This window comes from Callorhinus ursinus, unplaced genomic scaffold (assembly GCF_003265705.2).
Source record: "Callorhinus ursinus isolate GAN/ISIS: 27379988/994484 unplaced genomic scaffold, GSC_fseal_2.0 scaffold7, whole genome shotgun sequence".
Taxonomy (NCBI): Eukaryota; Metazoa; Chordata; class Mammalia; order Carnivora; family Otariidae; genus Callorhinus; species Callorhinus ursinus.
The window spans coordinates 31,979,027-32,000,160 of NW_027397069.1; the positions used below are offsets into that span (position 1 = coordinate 31,979,027).

Here is a 21,134-nt window from a genome sequence, read left to right on the forward strand (position 1 = left end):
TTTAAGGAGTCGATCCCATTTACAATTGCACCCCAAACCATAAGATACCTCAGAATAAATCAACCAAAGAGGCAAAGGATCTGTACTCAAAAAACTATAATTACTCATGAAAGAAATTGAGGAAGGCACAAAGAAATGGAAAAACGTCCCATGCTCATGGATTGGAAGAAAAAATATTGTGAAGAGGTCAATGCTACCTAGAGCAATCTACACATTCAATGCAATCCCCATCAAAATACCATCCACTTTTTTCTAGGATGTGGAACAAATAATCCTAAAATATATATCGAACCAGAAAAGACCCCGAATAGCCAGACGAATGTTGAAAAAGAAAAGCAAAACTGGTGGCATCACAATTCTGGACTTCCAGCTCTATTACAAAGCTGTCATCATCAAAACAGTATGGTACTGGCACAAAAACAGACACATAGATCAATGGAACAGAATAGAGAGCCCAGAAATGGACCCTCAACTCTATTGTCAACTAATCTTCAACAAGCACAAAAGAATGTCCAATGGAGAAGACAGTCTCTTCAACAAATAGTGTTGGGAAAATTGGACAGCCACATGCAGAAGAATGAAACTGGACCATTTCCTTACACCACACACAAAAATAGATTCCAAATGGTTGAAAGACCTAAATGTGAGACAGGAGTCCATCAAAACCTAAAGGAGAACACAGGCAGCAACCTCTTCGACCTCAGCCGCAGCAACTTCTTCCTAGAAACATCGCCAAAGGCTAAGGGAAGCAAGGGCAAAAATGAACTATTGGTATTTCATCAAGATAAAAAGCTTTTGCACAGCAAAAGAAACAGTCCACAAAACCAAAAGACAACCGACAGAATGGGAGAAAATATTTGCAAATGACATAGCAGATAAAGGGCTAGTATCCAAAATCTATAAAGAACTTATCAAACTCAACACCCAAGGAACAAATAATCCAATCAAGAAATGGGCAGAAGACATGAACAGACATTTTTCCAAAGAAGACATCCAAATGGCCAAGAGACACATGAAAATGTGCACAACAATGCTCGGCCTCAGGGAAATCCAAATCAAAACCTCAATGAGATATCACCTCATACCAGTCTAAATGGCTAAAATTAACAAATCAGAAAATGACAGATGTTGGCGGGGATGTGGAGAAAGGGGAACCCTCCTACACTGCTGGTGGGAATGCAAACTGGTGCAAGTACTCTGGAAAACAGTATGGAGGTCCCTCAAAAATTTGAAAATAGAGCTACCCTATGATCCAGCAATTGCACTACTGGGTATTTACCCCAAAGGTACAAATGTAGGGTTCCAAAGGGGTACATGCACCCCGATGTTTATAGTAGCAATGTCCACAATAGCCAAACTGTGGAAAGAGCCAAGATGTCCATCGACTGATGAATGGATAAAGAAGCTGTGGTATATGTTTATACAATGGAATATTATGCAGCCATCAAAAGGAATGAGATCTTGCCATTTGCAATGACGTGGATGGAACTGGAGGGTGTTATGTTTAGTGAAATAACTCAATCAGAGAAAGACTTGTATCATATGACCTCACTGATATGAGGAATTCTTATTCTCAGATAACAAACTGAGTTTTGCTTCAGTGGGGGTGGAGTGGGAGGGAGGGGGTGGCTGGGTGATAGACATTGGGGAGTGTATGTGCTATGGTGAGTGCTGTGAATTGTGCAAGACTGTTGAATCACAGATCTGTACCTCTGAAACAATGCAATATATGTTAAGAATAAAAAGAAAATAGCAGGAGGGGAAGAATGAAGGGGAGAAAATCGGAGGGGGAGATGAACCATGAGAGAAGATGGACTCTGAAAAACAAATGCCATTCTTTATAATGCTATTTTCTTTAAAGCTTGAAGTCTTGTATTTGAAGTATCCTTAAAAAAAATCTTTGCTTTTAAATTTTTCTAATATGCTTCTCCATATTTACTGCTTCCTTAAAGAGAATACATCTAAAATAATTTAACTTTTTCTTAATGATTTGATGGCATCAAGATCACCATCAGTGTTGATGCCAAAGTCTTTAGGCACTGTAAAATGTGTTTTTTGTTTAATAGCTGTGAATGAGTATTCTATTTCAATTAAAACACATATTTTTATCCTGATTACTCCCTCACTGTCAGCTATTGCTGCTTTCAATTGCTCCAGATCACTCTCTTTGCTGGTTTATAAAAAGTCTTGTGAGTCAGGTAACTGAGCTTACTAATATGGTATTAAAATTGTAGTACAGAGTTTTGTGAGAAGACCTGAGGGCCTTTCTGTTGAGTTGAATAAAGGAGCTTTATCTTCTTTCTAGGAGCTTTTCTGTGACATTATTTTGTCAGTTCAGAAAACTATTATCATTTTATTCTGTGCTGTGTTCAAGATATTTGAATTATAGATATTGGAGTAAGTCTTGCTCTTGGTCATGCCAAAGTGGAATGTACAAATATTAATTCCTGTTGTTCCCAATTTAATCACATATGGCTGTATAATGAACAACTCTAAAGAGCCCCAGATAATCTCTTGAGCACTTTTTCTCAGTTTGATATTTTAAGACAGGAGCCTGCTGTTTGTTTTGTCATGAGGAAAATAGTTTTGTATTTGCATTGTATCTAATGCAATGTTATGTTTATTCAACTTGGAAAACAAATACTTGATAAATTTTTAAAATGCAAATTAAAACAAATTATACTTTATTGCTGCAGTGACAAATTACCACAAACAGTGGTTTAAAACAACTGTCATCTCTTAGCTCATAGTTCTGTAGGTCAGAAGTCAGGGTGGCATGTCTAGATTCTCTGCTCAAGACCTCAAAAGGCTGAAATCAAAGTGTTGGCTAGATTGTGCTCTCATCCGGAGCTGGAGGCCATCTTCCAAGCTCATTCAGACTACTGACAGAATCTGCTCACTGTGGTAGAACCAAGGGACTGACTGCTTCCTTGTTGGCTGTCAGGTGAGGAACACTCTCGGCTCCTAGAGGCCACCTGTATTCCTTCTCATGTGGCCCCTTCCATCTTCAAACCAGCAGGTCGAGTCCTGCTCATGCTTCAAATCTCTCTGACTTCCCCTTCTGCAACTAGCCAGAGAAATCTCTCCATTTTCAGGGGTTCCTGTGATCAGGTTATCTTCCTATATTAAGGTGAACTGTGACAGACAGCGTTACAATCCAGTGGAGTGATTTCTTATCACATTCACAGGTTCTGAGAAATAGGTCATTAAATCTCAGGAAGGGGCATTTATGAAACGCTGCCTACCACATGTATTAAGTGGAATGAACCTGTTCTATAACCAAGATAAGGTGCTAAAGAGATGTGTTTATCAGAGTGCGTTCTAGAGCCAGGTTAATATTGTGGATCCATAATAATAGTTATTATCTCAGAGACACTGAGCAAGTTACTAAAGCTTTTGTGGGTTCATCTTCTTTTCAATAAACTTGGCAATAATAATAATACTTATGTCATCAGTTTTTAATAAAAAGTATACTAATACATGTAAATCTCTTACAGCATAGGAAGTACTCACTAAATATTATCTATTAATATTAATATCTTATTTTTAAGTCTACTCCAAACCCTTTACTCAATACTTATTAAACAACCATATTTCAATAAAACATGATAATATGTTAAGTAATCCTCAATAATATATGTGTTATGTTTTCCCTTGATGTTATGACTACTTTTTACAGAAAATGATATTTTAGGAGTTATTTCAAATAAAGCAACATCAAAACTTTATATTATCTTAAATGCCAGGCACCTTGTCCTTACCAGTACATAGTCTATAATTTTATTTCACATTATTCTATATGCCAAGAATGAGATTTATCTTTGAATTACATAACTCCATTTAGTTAGGAAATTTTACAAATTGCTTTAGATTCTATTGAGTTATACTACACATTTTATAAATAATATTGTTACTATACAAAGTTATAGCTCATAGAATAGCAAAATTCTCTACGAGAGATAATGCAACCTCAAAATGCTTTAACGTAGTAGTCTAGAGTTTAAAATACAAAGCAATAGGGATCTAACCAGACCTAATAGACCTCCATAGCCAGATGTGCTCATTATACCTGTTTTAATGGGCCTAAACATTATTTTAAATTGGTTGCTTAGATTATGGTTTGGAATCTCAGAGTGGATGCTGTCCAGTTTATCAAAGTTGTCAGGACTCTATTGTGTCTGCAGTCATGCATTTTAAAGTCATGCAGGCAGCTGAGATAACTAGTGATAGTTTCATGAACAGAATAAATCCAAAGTTAACTATATGCTAAAATAAATTTTTCTTTTTAATCTCTTTCAAACTTATGATTTATCCCAAGAGTCCACTCTTACTCATATTCTGTTTTTAATTTATGTAACGACAAATATTGCTTTTACTGTAAGGAGAAACGTAGGGTAACATTTCTCAGAGAGAATGGCTTTGTTCTTCCTTTGACTCAGGCAACCACTAAAGGAATATATACACTCTAATAAGCAAAGAAAAAAAACAGTATTCATAAACAAATTGATAAATTACAAAAAAAAAGTAGTAATAATAGAATAGAGAAGTCTATACAGATAGCTAATGAAGTATACTGGTAGAAATTTTCTTTCTTTTTTTTAAAGATTTGTTTATTTATTAAAGTTAAAGATACTGTTTATTTAGAAGCAAAAGGAGAGGGAGAGTCCTAAGCATACTCCACGCTGAGTGCAGAATCCCATGTGGGGCTCCATCTCATGGACTCCGAGATCATGACCTGAGCCGAAACCAAGAGTCAGATGCCTCACCGACTGCACCACCCAGGTGCCCCAAGAAAATTTCTTAAAGAACATTATTATTAATAGCTTTCTTTAGAAAAAGAGGAAGCATGTTATTAGCTTTGTGATCATTAAAAATGAGATAAAACATTCATATTGCATGCTGACTGAATAAAAAAATAACCAATTAGATTGACTATAAGTAAGCTTTACAAATCAATAAATCTTTCTTTGTTTTGTATTACTAAGCTTTCTATAACTATGCAAAGTTAAACAGTGGAGTGAAAATAGGCCTTGTCTACATTCTAATCCCCAGAATCTATGAACATGCTAGCTCATAGAGCTAACTATGAGTGTGTGTGTGTGTGTGTGTGTGTGTGTGTGAGGGTGTGTGTTAAGGTTGTGAAGGGAATTAAGGTTGCTAATTAGCTGACTTTAAGCTGACTATTCTACATTAAATAGGAATATTCTACATTCATTCAGATTATATATGGGTGAGCCCAGTGTAATCATAAGAATCAATGTCAGAGATGCAATGTTGCTGGCTTTGAAGATGGAAAAAAAGTCATAAAGCATATGGATGACCTGTGGAAAATGGTAAAGGCAAGAAATTCACTTCTTCCCTAAAGTCCCTGTCAACCTTGATTTTAGCACAGGAAGACCTATTCTGAACTTCTGACCTCTAGAGCTGTAAGATAATAAATGTGTATTTTTTTAAGTTACTAAGTTTGAGGTAATTTTTCATAGCAACCATAGGAAATTAAAAGAGTCTAATTTGAAAAATGAAGACAAGGATGTACTCCATTTCTGATATAACAACTTTAGGATAAAATGAGTAGGTTACTTCTGAAGACTCAGAGGGAAAATGCTATAAAAGTAAAATATCCTGCCATATGTTGGGATTCAAGTTATATCTAGCTTGTTTGGATAAGACTTTGAAACTCAGATCAAATATTCACTTTCCCCTTTGAATAACAACACTTTTGGCTGCTCAGAAGCCATTAATTTCACACATTTCCAACTATTTCCTTTTAGAAGGATGACTGGACCTCAAATTCTTTGCAAGGATTTTGACCAAGGTTTGGGACATTATGAAAAGTACACTTGTACACATACTTCCTTGTCTATATATACCTGTAAAATATGGGTCTCGTGGAATTGGGTTCATTAGGATTAAGTTACACTATTTCTTCTATTATCATTTGTCAAGGATTAGTCATAAGAGAGAGGTACTTCCATATAACATAATTTTTAATTAGGCATTCATGGAATCCCAATGTTACCAAGCTTTGAGAATTCAGATGACCTTGAAATTATTCCACAAATTAGTTCGCCTTGGAATTTTGATGTGTTCATCATTCAATAAAACATTAAATATAAAATATAGAAAATATACTTAAGCATAAAATAAGCACACTGGTTTAAATACTTTTTTCTTATGTTACTAAGTAGTATAAATAACTTTTATGAACATTACAGTTTATTTTTATTCCTTTAGTTATTTAGTTATATGGAAATTAGCTCATATTTTTAATAACATAAAAAAGATTTAATGCATCTAACCTAGTGTCTATATTATTACTTCTTTGCTACCTTTGAATAAAAATGGAGCATCATTGTATCATTTTTACTTCAATTAGCAAAACTTCTCCTACCAAGTTATTCATATTTGTTTAGTTCAGTGCTGGTTACTTTCTAAATAGTAAATGAGTCCCCCTGATGAATGCTTTCCCTACTTTGCAAACTTTTATTATGTTACAAGTAAAATACATCTTTAGTGAGTAAGTGAAAGTACACAAGAATGTTGACTCCCTTTTTAGGGATATCTAATCATTGAAGATAAAACATTGGTGATTGTGAGTCTCACAGTGTTAAGACCAAACACTGAAAAGCAAGATTAGTGTTTATTAGCTATATCATGTCATATACACATTTGTGAACTTGTTCAAGGCAGACATTTTTAATTGAAATGTATAAATGAATCTATGAAAATATATCTAATCAGCAATTTAACTTATTTATTCTTTCAATTTCTATACTGCTATCAGATTTATTGCATTTCTCAAATTTATGTATAAAAAGCTTTTAGGAAAGATAAGCTATTTTATTTAGAGATTATAACATGATTGATAAAGCATAGAAATTCATTTTATGTCTCTAAATTCTATTAAGCTATTCCCCAGATGCAAAAAAGAAGGTTTAAAAAAGCATAGATGACATTTATTTACATAACTTCAAATTGACTTTTAAATTGTTTTCTTATTTTGGGGCGCCTGGGTGGCTGTTAGTTAAGCATCTGCCTTCGGCTCAGCTCATGATCTCGGGGTCCTGGGATTGGCTCAGGTCATGATCTCGGCGTCCTGGGATTGAGCCACACATTGGGATTCCTTGCTCAGTAGGGAGTCTACTTCTTGCCCCTCCCCCTGCTTGTGTGTGCTCTCTCTCTCAAATAAATAAACTCTTTAAAAATAAAGTAAAATAAAATGTTTTGTTATCTTAAGGCATAAATAAAATCTAAAAAGAAACATGGTAAGGAATTTATTAAATTCTTTTATCTTCATTTTCAGAATTATACAAGAATTATATAGAAATTATACTAGGATTTTTTTTTTTTTTTACAGCAAACAGTGATAGAAAGTAGTAAAATCTATGGACAGAACTGTGATATGACCAACAATGATTCCATTGAATCAATAGTTTAGCATGAGACCATTATGTAATTCAAACAAGTTACAGATGTGTATCTATTTTGATCATTAGTGTCTGCCAAGAAGATAAAATAATGTAGTTAAATTACTACTCCCTTAGGCTTTCTGCCACATTTTCTTTAAGAAAAATAAATGTGACAAGAATGTTTTCACATCTTAATTTGTACATTGCCTTGGGCAGGTTATATGTTGGATTAGTAGTAAATGGTTACTATTTGATTTTATGTTTTATCAGGAGCTACAACCATAGAGAAATATGACCTCAGAACAAATTTGTGGATCCAGGCAGGGATGATGAACGGCAGGAGATTGCAGTTTGGTGTGGCTGTTATTGATGACAAACTCTTTGTAATTGGAGGTCGAGATGGCTTAAAGACATTGAACACTGTTGAATGTTACAATCCCAAAACCAAGACTTGGACTGTTTTACCACCAATGTCAACACATAGACATGGTCTAGGTAAGATCTCTTATTTTATTGATATTATTTTTAGAACATTTATTGATAGTGAAAATGTATGTTAAAATATAGTATTATTGTCATCAATTATCATTAACTTTAGGTAAATTACAGGCTTATTTGGAGCATTTTTAAGTTCTTAACATTTTCCTGTGTTGATCAATGTGCATTAAACTGTTGAGAAAGATGTTAAAGATACCAAATAAGTAAGTCTCAAGCTATCCTAAAGTTTTCACAATCTGACATTCATACACTATGTAAAGTTCAATATGAAAAAAAAAAAAAAGTAGAACTATCACAGAGAGGCCAGAGAAATGCAGCCCAGAGGAAGAAATGACTAATGTGCATTGAGAAAAATTTAAAATTGAGGTGGCTCACTTCCACACTGCTGGATAGACAAGCCTAACTATTCTTTTGCACGTAAGTAATCCCACCTTGAAAACTTTATGGGGGAAGGTTTAGAGACAGAGTAACATCTCACTTGGCATCAGGGGTCAAAATATAGGATTCAACTGATTTCTACTATGGAGTAACCTGGAGATGGGGAGAAATATATTGGGATTCAGAAGATCTGGGTGTGAGTCTTGAAACTACCATATTGACATGATTTGAGGTCAGCACTTAAACTATGAGCCCTCAGTCTCTTGATTTGCCACCAATTCAAAGTTATTAAGTAGATAAAAGTCTAATGATGATAATGAATATGAAATCACTATGTAAACTGTAAAGTTCTATACAAATATTTGAAAAAGAGGAATGTAATAATGGCTAACAGTTTCTGAATTTGTATTTTGTATCTTGGGGATTATAAAGGGAAGTGCAAATTACTTTTTTTGAAGACGTGAAATATGTCAGTAGTCAACTGTCTTTCATATTTAGAATATACACATTAGAAAGGTATCCAGGTTTAATTGCAAATCCACTGATATAGACATTCATAGGCAAGCAAAATTGTAGATCATTTAAAAAACATGTATTAGTGTTTTGAGGTCTTCAGCACTGCATTTCCCATTCTTGTCTACTCTACCATCAATCTAAAAAATAAATAAATAAATAAGTAAGTAAAATAGCTCTGAATTAAAGCAACTTACCTTTCTGATCTTCTGGTTTACCTTCCTTTTCTTCACATGAGTCATTATTAAATTAAAGAATAGTAGTAAGTGTGTGAGACCTTTTCAAGTTCTAAAATTCTGTGCTCTAAATTAAAACCATATAATTTATTTAAATCACATGGAACTCAATTATAATATGGAAAACCTGAACAGCATATGATTCTTCCCAGCTAATATTTATGAGTATAAAAGATTTCTTATATGATTTTTTTCAAATATATTGGAGGATTTTTGCTTTTATATCCATGTGAAAGCTGTATGTGTTGTTTTTATTCTCTAGCTATCTAATTACCTATTTCTGTTGGAGTGAAATACAGAGAATAAGCACTCTGGATTGGAATTTTTGGAATTTAATGTCTTCTCCCTTTTTGTTTTAGACAATTCAATTCTTTTCTATCAAGGTATGCTGAGGTTCAATTATGTAGGTTATTTGCAGGCCAAGAGAACATACTTCAAAATATTTCACCAAGGATACATTTTACATGGTGTTAATTTCAAGTGTACAAGGTGATGGTTTGCCTCGAAATACTATCACAAAGGTTCTGGTCTTTTCAGGATCAAGGTTGGGCAAAATGGTAACCTTGGATATTGTTTTCTAGTTTTTCATATTTGCTAAAGAGTTTATTGTAAAGGTCCATGTGGAAGTAAGGCTGCACAGCGAATTATGTGAGCTAGTAAGTATCACAGATATCTGACATGTAGTACAGCATTTCTCACAAGTTTTAGTGACCCAAAAGCAAGAGTAGTCAGTATTTTCATGCCTCGGCCTCTCTTGCTTTTGTTTTTTGTTCTGCTTCACTTCTGTTTTCAAGTGGATCACCTCTCCTCCATATCTCATGCCACTGGTTTCCTCCCTGTTTTACTTCCAAGTGATTATTGCTTCCTGTCAGTTTTTAAAAAATTCTCTACTACAATACAGCTCAAGATCTGACCTTGTTGAGTTAGTAGATAGGCATCATGTCTGGACAGAATTCTCATCTCAATGTGCCTCATAGATTGCTAGCAATGCCCAGTACACAGAAAACTACCTCCAACTTGGTTGTCAATCCAAAGTCCACTCAGCTGAAGCCAGATTGATAGCATCACAAGACACATGTGTGTTCTCTGAGGAAGCTGAGTGTTTCCTTTATGATCAATCACATTCCTTATCATCAGCTGAATCTCAGGAAGTTCATTATTCTGTTTCATACTCAACTGCAATAAATCTCCTTGGCCTAAGATTCTTGTTCCTTCAATATTACACATCAATCTTTGATTTACTTTCTTTCTTCCAAGGACTACCATTACATTGATGTTGATATTTCTTATTTAATCCATCATATCTTTCAAGTTTAATGTTATGTTTCCCTTTGTCCCTTCCTGATGGCTAATTTTACTATTTAGTGCTACAAATTATTCTTAATCTGTGTGCATTGTGGTATTTCTCCATTGTATTGATGTCTTGATCTTAATTAATTTTGGTTTTTACATACTCGTTATTCCTGTTTGGTAATTCACTATAATTCCTTTCTTCTCCATGTATTAATACCCTTCCTTATCTCTGTGAGGCTATTTATTATGCCTATTTCAAATTCCTATCTGCCTCTTTAATTCTTTTTTATTTATATGTCAGCATCTTCCTTCTCTCAGCTTTCTCTCCTCTTACTCTTCTCTTTCTCCTGTTAGTTGTTCTTTTTCTACTCCTTCTGTTTCCCCACTTCCTTATTTTCCTCTTCTTCATCTTCCTCATATCTATTTTTTTCTTTCTCCTTATCTTCTAATTCTATTTAACAGTAGTTGTAATCACTGAAATATGTAATTTTTAAATCTATTTTTCCACTGTAATTTTCAAGTCATATGTATATATCAGATACTTTGGCTAATTGAATGGAAGTTAAGGCATATGCCATTCTCTGTGTCTTCCCAAATTTTTCAGGAGTGGTTGGGGAAATTATGCCAGGTGTAGAGCCCTGACTCTGCAAGCTGACTGCTCAACCTATCTGCTGTTATTCCTAACACAAAACACCACGGGACACATCTATTACTTTCATTTGCACACAAATGTCCTTGAGGCTTCCTTCATCTATGATGTCCTAACTACAGGATTGGGAGCTTGGATAGGAAGAGAAAATTCTGAACCAGCAAGAGCTGTTAACAGTTCCTCCTCTAAGCTGGGCTCTGATGACATCCTGACATCATCCAGCCAATTACAGCAAGCTCTTCATGGGTGTTGCTCTTTCACTGCCAAGCAGTGTATAAGATGCAGTAGCTCTTCTTTTGGCCACACCAAAAGAGCACAGATCAAATTTTCCTCCAAGATATTCCCCCAGGGTAGTACCATGTACTTTTGTCTCACTAGTAAGCCACAACTGACTTCTTTTCTCTATTTTTTACAGTCCTGATATCTGTTTTTCAAAAACACACCATGACTCTCACTTTCATGCAATCCTAAGGAATGGGTCTGAGTGTAAATCAACAGCCTTCTCTGCTAGTTTTTTATTTGTTCAGAAATTAGAATTTCCCATTTTATTTGCTATTTAGTTAATCAGTACGTATTCTGTGTTACACAGTGAAATTACAAATTTGACTATGTAATCCCATATTATACTTTCAAGTGACTAGAAGTTACAGGCTAGAGTAAAATTTAAAAAATAAGTAAAATAAAAATTCAAGATATTTTTGACCTATATAACTTTTTCCTCCCTTGATTTGTATAGGAAAAACAAAAACTTGCATTATTTTTTGAGAAAGTCACATGAGTTCTTTGGTTGCTAATGATATGACCAAAAATGCTTCATAGCTATCAAAAAATGAAGAAAGCTCCTTCTGCTGAATAAAACAGCATAGAAAAAATTATATGCATATTAAGTCTGGATGTCAAGGGAGCAATGCATATGCCTAGAGAATTAAACTAATTAAGATCATGGTTCTCTCAATATGCTGAGTTTTTATTTTGACATTTATGTCTTTGAAGCACATAATTCTAGATATCATGCTTTTTTCCCCACCACATTTCATATTATATAAAACTGAATAAGACATTACTAGAATACAGTGTTTGCAGTTATGTCTTTTTAGGAGAAATTGATAAAGAGTAAGAGCTATGGTTTACTTAATGGATTTTCTATATGCTAGGCACCATATTGTATATTAAACACATGGTAGGAGTTGCTTTAGTGTTTTTGTTTTTACTTTATTTAGTTGTCCATTGAGGTAAAATTCACATACCATAAAGTTAGGTTTTATTTTATTTTTCTTTAAAGATTTTATTTATTTATTTGAGAGAGACAGAGAGGAAGAGGGAGCAAGAGCAGGGGGAGGGGCAGGGGGAGAAGCAGGCTCCCCTGTGAACAGGGAGCCAGACATGGGACTTGATCCCAGACCCGTGGGATCATGACCTGAGGCAAAGGCAGATGCTTAAATGAGTGAGCCACCCAGGTACCCCTAAAGTTAAGTTTTAAAGTATAGAATTGAGTGCTTTTGAGTATATTCACAGTTGTGCAGCTATCACCCCTATCAATTCCAAATATTTGTATTATTGTAAAAAGAAACTCTCCACCCAATTGCACTTGTTCTTCATTGCCCCATCCTCCTAGCCTTGACCAATAATTAATTTACTTTCTGTCTCTATGGATTTGCCTATTCTGGGCATTTCATATAAATAGAATCATACAATTTGTGGCCTTTTGTTTATGGCTTCTTTTACATCGATTGCATGTTTCAAGGTTCATCCTTGTAGCATGTATCAGTTCTTCATTCCTTTTATGGCTGAATAATATTCCATTGTTAGAATTTGCTACATACATCATGTTTATACATCACAAACAGGAGAAAATTTGGATTGTTTCCACTTTTTGACTATTATGCATAAAATAAACCTGCTGTGAACATTCATGTATGGATTTTTTCTATACTATATGTTTTCAGTTCTCTTACATACAGGAGTGGAATTGTTGAGTCATATAGCAACTCTATATTTTACTTTTAGAGGAACTTCCATTTGGTTTTCAGAATGGTTGCACCATTTTCTATCCCCTCAGTAATGTATGAAGGTGCAAATTTCTCCACATCCTTGCCAGCACTTATTATCCTTTCCTTTTATATTGTAATTATTCTAGCATATATGGAGTGGTATCTCATTGTGGTTTTATATGCATTTCTCTAGTGAATAATTTTGAGAATCTTTATGTGCTTATTGCCATTTATTTCTTTGGAGAAATCTCTATTCAAGTATTCTGTCCATTTTTTGTTTGGATTAGTTTTTTTATTGTTGAATTTAATCATTCTTTATCTATTCTGAATATGTCTTCTGTCAGGTATAGGATTTTCAGTTATTTTCTCTCAACCTATGCATTCTATTCTAACTGCCTTAATAGTGTCCTTTGAAGCACAAAAATTACACCTGGTGAAGTCCAACTTAATTTTTTCTTTTATTTTTAATGCTTTTGGTGACATATCCAAGAAAATACTGTCTAATCTATGGTCATGAAAATAAATGCCAATGTTTTCTTTTAGAAGTATTGCATTTTTAGCACTAAAATGTAAGAATATGATTCATTTTTAGTTTTTGTATATGATGTATAGAAGCAGTTCAACTTCATTCTTTTGCATGTTGTCCCAGCACCATTTGTTAAAAACAAAATAAAACACAAACTTTCTTTCCCATTGAATTGTCTTTTTTAAATTTAATTTTATATTTATTTATGTTTTTAAATCAAGTAAAATTAACATATAGTGTTATATCAGTTTCAGGTGTACAATATAGTGATTCAACAATTCTATACATTACTCAGTGCTCATCATGATAAGTGTACTCTTAATCCCCTTCATCTATTTCCCCCATCCCCTCACCCATCTCCCCTCTGGCAACAACCGGTTTGTTCTCTCTATATAAGAGTCTGTTTTTTTGTTTGTCTCTTTTTTTCCTTATTCATTTGTTTCATCTTTTAAATTCCACCAATGAATGAAATAATATGGTATTTGTCTAAAGGAAGCCATCAACAAAACAAAACAAAAAGACAACCAACTAAATGGAGGAAGATATTTGTGAATGATATATCCAATAAGGGGTTAATACCCAAAATATATAAAGAACTCATACAACTCAACACCAAATCCAAAATAATCTAATTAAAAAATGGGCAGAAGACATGAACAGACATGTCTCCAAAGAAGACATACAGAGGGTCAACAGACACAGAAAAAGATGCTCAGTATCACTCATCATCAGGGAAATGCAAACCAAACCACAATGAAATATCACCTCACACCTGTCAGAATGGCTAAAATCAACCACACAAGAAACAACAGGTGTTGGCCAGGATGTGGAGAAAAAGGAACCCTCATGCACTGTTGGTGGGAATGAAAACTGGTAGAGCCACTCTGAAAAACAGTATGGAGGTTCCTCAAATAATTAAAAATAGAATTACCATATGACCCATTGAATTGTCTTGGTACCCTTGTCAAAAATCAATTGACCTTAAGTGTGAGGGTTTATTTATGGAATCTCAAATCTATTCCATTGATTTCTATTTCTGTCCATATGCCAGTGCCACACTGTCTTTATTGTTGTCATTTTCTAGTGATTGAAATTTTGAAAGTGGGTAGTGTGGACTTCTGACTGTTGTTCTTTTTCAAGATTTTTTTGGCTATTTGGATTCTCTTGCAGTTCCATATAAATTTTAGAATCAGTTTCTCAGATAAGGGATTCAGATATTGATTGCATTAAAACTGTAGATCAGTTTGTAAGTACTGCCACCTTAACAATAGTAAGTCTTCCAATCAATGGACATTAGATATCATTCCGTTTATTTAAGTCTACTTGTACTTCTTTTGCTAAATTTATTACTAAATAGTTTATTATTTTTGATGTTATTATAAGTGCAATTGTTTTCCTATGTTCACTTTTAGATATTTCATTACTAATATATAGAAACACAATTTATATTTTCATATTGAATATGTATCTTGAAACCTTGCTGAACATTTTTATTAGATTAGTAGTATTCTTATGAACTTCTTAAGATTATATATATGTAATATATAGTATGTATATATGTATTATACATGTAATAATATAATAATATATATATATATAATCATGTTATTTGCAAAGAGAAATGTTTTTACTTACTTTTTAAAATTCATATGGTCTTTCTCTTTTTTGCCTATTGGCCCATAGATGGAACTTCCAGCACAATATTGATAAGAAATAGTAAGAGGGGACAAGGTCTCAGTCATTCACCATTAAACATGATATTATCCATTATTTGTATGTGTGTGTGGATGCTCTTTATGAGGTTAAGAAAAGTCCCTTATATTCCTAGTTGGTTGAATGTTTTATCATAAAAGATACTGGGTTTTGTCAAATGCTTTTCCTGTATCTATTAGAATGACCATGTGATTTTTTCCCTTTATTCTAATAGTACAGTGTATTACATTGATTGATTTTCAGATGTTAATCACCTTTTTTTTTTCCCCCAGAAAAATCTCACTTGGTCATGGTCTATAATCCTTTTCATATGTTGCTGTATTTAGTTCACTAGTGTTTAGTGTTTTTCATCTATATTCATAAAGAGTATTAGTCTGTAATTTTCTTGTGATATGGCTGTCTGGCTTGAGTATCAAGCTAATACTAGCTTCATAAAATGAGTTGGGAAATGTTCATTTATCTTCTATTTTGTGGAATAGTTTGTGAATGATTAATGTTAATTCTTTAAACATTTAGTAGAATTCATCAGTAAAACCAAGTTTTTGAATTACTTATCAATCCCTTTACTCTTAATGATCTGTTCAGATTTTCTATTTCTTCTTGAGTCAGTCTAGGAATTTCTCCATCTCATTACATTACCTAAACTGTTGACATACAATTCTTTCTAGTATTCTCTTATAATACATTTTGTTTCTGTAAGGGAGGAAGTAATTAATGTTCCCTATTTTATTTCTGATTTTAGTAATTTGATACTTGGCTCTTTTTTTCTTGTTCAGTCTACTTAAAGATTTGTCAATTGTGTTGATATTTTCAAAGAACCAACTGCAATTTTTGTGGTTTTCTTTATTCTACTATTCTCTATTTTATTTGTTTTCATTCTATTTTTTGTTTATATTCCCTTCTTTCTGTTTGCATCTGGTTTGCTCTTCTTTTTTTATTTCTTAATGTTGAAAGTAGGTTATTGATTTGAGATCCTTCTTAATTTTTTACAGCTATACATTTCCATGCTTTAGGTGTACTCTGTAAGTTTTGGTGTTTTGCTTCTTTGTTTTCATTCCTCTCAAGTGTATTCTTATTAATTTTTTAAATTTTCTTTGACCTATTGATTATTTAGAAGTGTGTTTAATTTCTACATATTTATTATTATTGTGATAAAAATTACATGTTTATACATTATACATTCATCAACCCAGTTCTAAAATTATTGCTTTGTGTAGTTGTCTTTTAAATAAGACAGGAGAAAATAAAGTTGTAAACAAAAAATCTATTTATGCTTTCTAAAAATACCTTATTAGTACTCTTTCTTCTTTCATGTGGATTTGTGTTACTGTCTAAAAATGTCACATTTTGGCCCGAAGGACTCCTTTAAATATTTCCTGTAGGGCAGGTCTGCTGGCAACAAATTCCCTCAATTTGTTTATTTTTTAACCTGGATTTATGATATCATTTCTCCTTTATTTTTGAAGACTATATAATTCTTAACTGTATTTTTCTTTTAGGACTTTGAATATGCCATCCCACTATCTTCTAGCCTCCTTGGCATCTGATGAGGATAGTCTTGTTAATCTTAATGAGAATCCCCTGTATAAGTTGCTACTCTTTTGCAATTTTCAAGATTCTGTCTTTGGTGTTTGACCATTTGTGATGTGCCAGGTGTGCATGTCTTTCAGCTTATCCTACTGGTGGTCTCTTATGCTCAGCAATTTGTCTCACAGCTTAGGTGAGTTCCTAACAAGACAGAGTTGTAAACTGCCTATTAAAGTGTTAAAGGAATATGTCCAACATGCACACTGAACCCCAACAAAGGCAAGTTTTCCTCCTCCTCCCCCATAAGGAGACTTTGACAGAGGTGCCCAAAGAAGACCTTCTCCTAAGGCCTGAGACAAAGAGCCTGGGAATAAAGGTGCCTGGGCTAAGAATGCAAATATGTGAAGGTGCGACCAGTCAAAGGTGTCTACCATTCCTGCTGTTGTCACTATGTAGGAATTGTTTTTACATGGGTACAATAAACAGAAATGGATTGATCAATGAGCAAAAGGAGTCTATTGAAACATAATGTTTGTCTTAGAAAACTAATTGAAGGTCAAGTGCATGTTCAGGGCTGTGCACATGCTCAGGTAAAATCTAGAACCTGGCTAAAACCAAGGGAAAATTGTTAATCAATCCAAGACCAAAATTACATCCTTGTGAAAGTCTGGTGATGATAAAGATGTTTTTCAGAATCAGGCAAAAGAAGTTACTCCACTCGTTGGCATGGATAGTGGAAGACAAGGCCTACTTCCTATGAATATTTACATGTGTGAATATTCACAAAATAAAAGGGACTTTCAGATGTTGGGGTAATAAAGGGAAAAAGGCAATGTCTACTATTCATTTGTTAACTGATTAAATACTCACAACCATGATTCTTTTTGAATCAAATATCAAATTATTCTTAATGTCACATTATCTTACAAGAAAGACTTGTGATTTTAGTCTAAACTTGTTTGACTCTGGGCACCTGGGTGGCTCAGATGGTTAAGCATCTGCCTTCGGCTCAGGTCATGATCTCAGGGTCCTGGGATTGAGTCCTGCATCAGGCTCCCTGCTCAGAAGGGGCCTGCTTCTTCCTCTCCCTCTGCTGCTCCCACTGCTTGTGCTCTTTTTCTTTCTCTGTCAAATAAATAGATAAAATCTTTAAAAATAATTTTAAAAAATAAACTTATTTGACTCCAAAATCATTTTCTTTTTAATACAACGTGATGTTACCAATGTAAGTAAATGGTAATACATATATTCTATTTATTAGTAATAAATATGTAAATATATTCTATTTACTATATTTTCACTTTAGTTTATCAATTACAATTCACCTATCACCTTATCTACACAAGAATATGAATTCCGTGTCTGAATTTTTAACATGACTGATCAATTGTGTTGATCATTCCTGTAGGATGATTTTAAGGAATGATTCAACCAAAATATTTTAGATTTGAAGTACAGATGTATAGATATAGGTTTAGATATAGATACAAACAGGTAAGTAGATAAGTAGGTAGATAAATGATAGATGATGGATGGGTGACAGATGGTTGGAGAGATCAATAGATAGATGATAGTAGATAGATGATAGATAGATAGATGATAATGTATGGATATATTCTGTGCTATTTCACTATTCACCTATATTCCTTTGAATTGTGCTAAGATTGGAAAAAGGGAAAATACTGGTATAATTGTTTATTATTTTCATATCAGTGATTTCTATGCATTGGAATGATACAGTTTAGAACTAACAAATCAGAAAAAAAAAATCTTTGTATTCTAGCACTTCAGGATTACCCACCTTGTAGGGAGGTCTGCCATCCAGTCTTCCTAACAGGAAACTCTTGTATGCATGTGGAGGTGTAGGAACTTATTACCTCATTTTTAAGATGTACAAACTATCAAGATTCCTAGGCTAGTTTGGAGATAGGAGAGGGGTAAAGGGGTACATGCAACATTCTCTTTTTTTCCCCAAAAAAAGCATAAAACATGAACACAAATTCATTTGGTATCCTCTAATAGAAACCATAAGATATTAACTCTTGAAACAAACAGTTATAAAAAGAGAGAGAGAGAAAAGAAAATATAAGTAGTGTCTCTTTAAATGTAAAATGTTTGCTGAAATTAAGTGTAAATAAAACTTACAGAAAAAAATAAAGTTGATGTCATCTCTTAAAGTCAACGAGAGAAAATATATTAAGATTATGGGAAAATAGATAAGACAAAAATCAGTAGTAAGAGAGTATAATATTCTACCCCTGGTAGTTTTAAGAGAGTACCAAGAAAGTGGGAGAGAAAAATAAGAAATCATGTGAGTGTTTCTCTGAGTACAGTACATGGCCTCAAAAATGAGTAGCCCAGAAAGCAATTAGAAAAATGAGAAAGAGCAAGTTCAGTCTGTCTGTATCAAACTTCAGAATATCGAGAATAAAGAGATGATTATAATATCTGCCAAAGAGAAAAATTGAACCTGAGCTAACAAGAATAACCCTGAATGAACAGCAATGAAATAGCAGTGAGATACCGGATTCAACTACAAAGGAAGGATAATCAGACTGGATTCAGGCTTTTCAGTATCAACCTTAGATGCTAGACAATAATGAAAGCATACTTCAAACCTCTGAAGGGCAAAGCTTTCAACTCACTTAAGTCAAGTCAAACTACACTCAGGTATGAAGGGAGGGGGAAAAAAAGCATCTTCAAACATTATTGGTTCTGCTGATCTCAGTAAGGACGTGAACCTCCAGATCCATTCTCACAGACTTGACATTGGAAAAGGAGTGTCTCAAGAAGAACAAATGTTCTAGTGTTAGGATTTGAAGATCTCCTTTGCTGTTAGGAAAGGTAGGGGATAAATGGTTGTGCGTGCAAAGAATTTTCAGCCTCGTGGAAGAAATAGGCCATGAGATGATCTCTTTGCCAAAAGCAAACACAGGACTGTTTCCCACCTGCCAAGATTTGGGCAATCCTAATGTGTCACTGAATTGCCCTCCTTCTTGTTGCTTAAAAGAATGAAAGGGGGGCAGAAATCAGAGGGGGAGATGAACCATGAGAGATGATGGACTCTAAAAACAAACTGAGGGTTCTAGAGGGGAGGGGGGTGGGGGGATGGGTTAGCCTGGTGATGGGTATTAAAGAGGGCGCGTTCTGCATGGAGCACAGGGTGTTATATGCAAACAATGCATCATGGAACACTACATCAAAAACTAATGATGTAATGTATGGTGATTAACATAACATAATAATAAAAAAATACATAAAAGAAGTCTGCTTCCACTTCTGCTTTGTTATCCTTGACTGGAGGGAAGTTACTAAAGCAATCTGAGGATGCTCTGCTCCGAACTAAGGGCCAGGTCAGGTGGGAGGATGGAGGGAGCTGCTTATCTGCATCTAGGAACACTCAGCCTGGAGAAGAAAACAAATCAGGTTTCATAAAATGCATGGGGAGAATGCGATGTTAAAATGAAAATATTAAAGAATATTTTCAAAACAAAATTAAGTATTTGAATTAATAAAATTCCTGAATGTATTTATAAAGAAAGAGAACCTAAAGTGGCATTTATTATCAGTTTTTTCCTTGGCTTTTAGAAACTATGCTTATAACAATTAGTAATAAGTGGACTGAGGAAAATATGAGTACAAAAATCCTTGCATTTTTTTGTTATATAACCCATTAGACTAGAAAATGTCATTTTAAGCTGTCAGTGTTCATTGTCTTAAAAGGAATACTTTTTCAGCTAAACCTTCGTTTCTTAAATTAGACCAGTATATGTGTGTCCTCTTCATGTCTCTTTTACTTAAAAAATAGCATTTCTCGCAATACCGGAGGGCCTACGTTTCTTTAACATGATTCTCCCTTCAAAGTTTTGCAAATTTTTACAAGGAAAAAAAATTCAAAACTGCCCACTCAGTTTTATGCACCAGATATAAAAAATGATATTGTGAAACAATATATAATGGTTTAGGTTGGGATTGCAAACAAAATATTTATTTTTTGATAATGTATTCTCTTGTATGCATACTCAAACACATATAAACAAATGTATACACAGACTCATAATTTTCAGTACTTATGAATGTCAGATTGATAAAATAGTGAAATTTCTGAACAGGATATGGGACATAAAAACAAGTTTTTGGAGCTGATAACTTTGCCATTTACATTTGAAACTAAGTAAGTAACAGGAAAATCATAATAAAGTCACCTTTCTTATTATTTATGCAGATATGATATCAATACAGACATATGTGTGTAAAATTTCTAATAGTATTTTAGAACTTTTATACCTACTTCTCTAATTTTATCAGTTCCTCTTAGAAATATAGACACACCATTAGTAATCCTAGCAATAAAGGAAGAAAAAAAAGGAAGGAAAGAAGGAAAAGAAAAGAAACATCAGC

At 33.7% G+C, this 21,134-nt stretch overlaps 1 protein-coding gene across 1 annotated transcript in view; it reads left to right on the plus strand.

Annotated features, from left to right (window-relative positions):
* KLHL1 (kelch like family member 1) overlaps positions 1 to 21,134 on the plus strand; it is a 378,887-nt gene that overhangs the window by 279,404 nt on the left and 78,349 nt on the right. Inside the window, exon 7 of the mRNA XM_025874602.2 lies at positions 7,680 to 7,904. Within this exon, the coding sequence (XP_025730387.1) occupies positions 7,680 to 7,904 (225 nt within the window). The remainder of the gene's footprint in view (positions 1 to 7,679; positions 7,905 to 21,134) is intronic.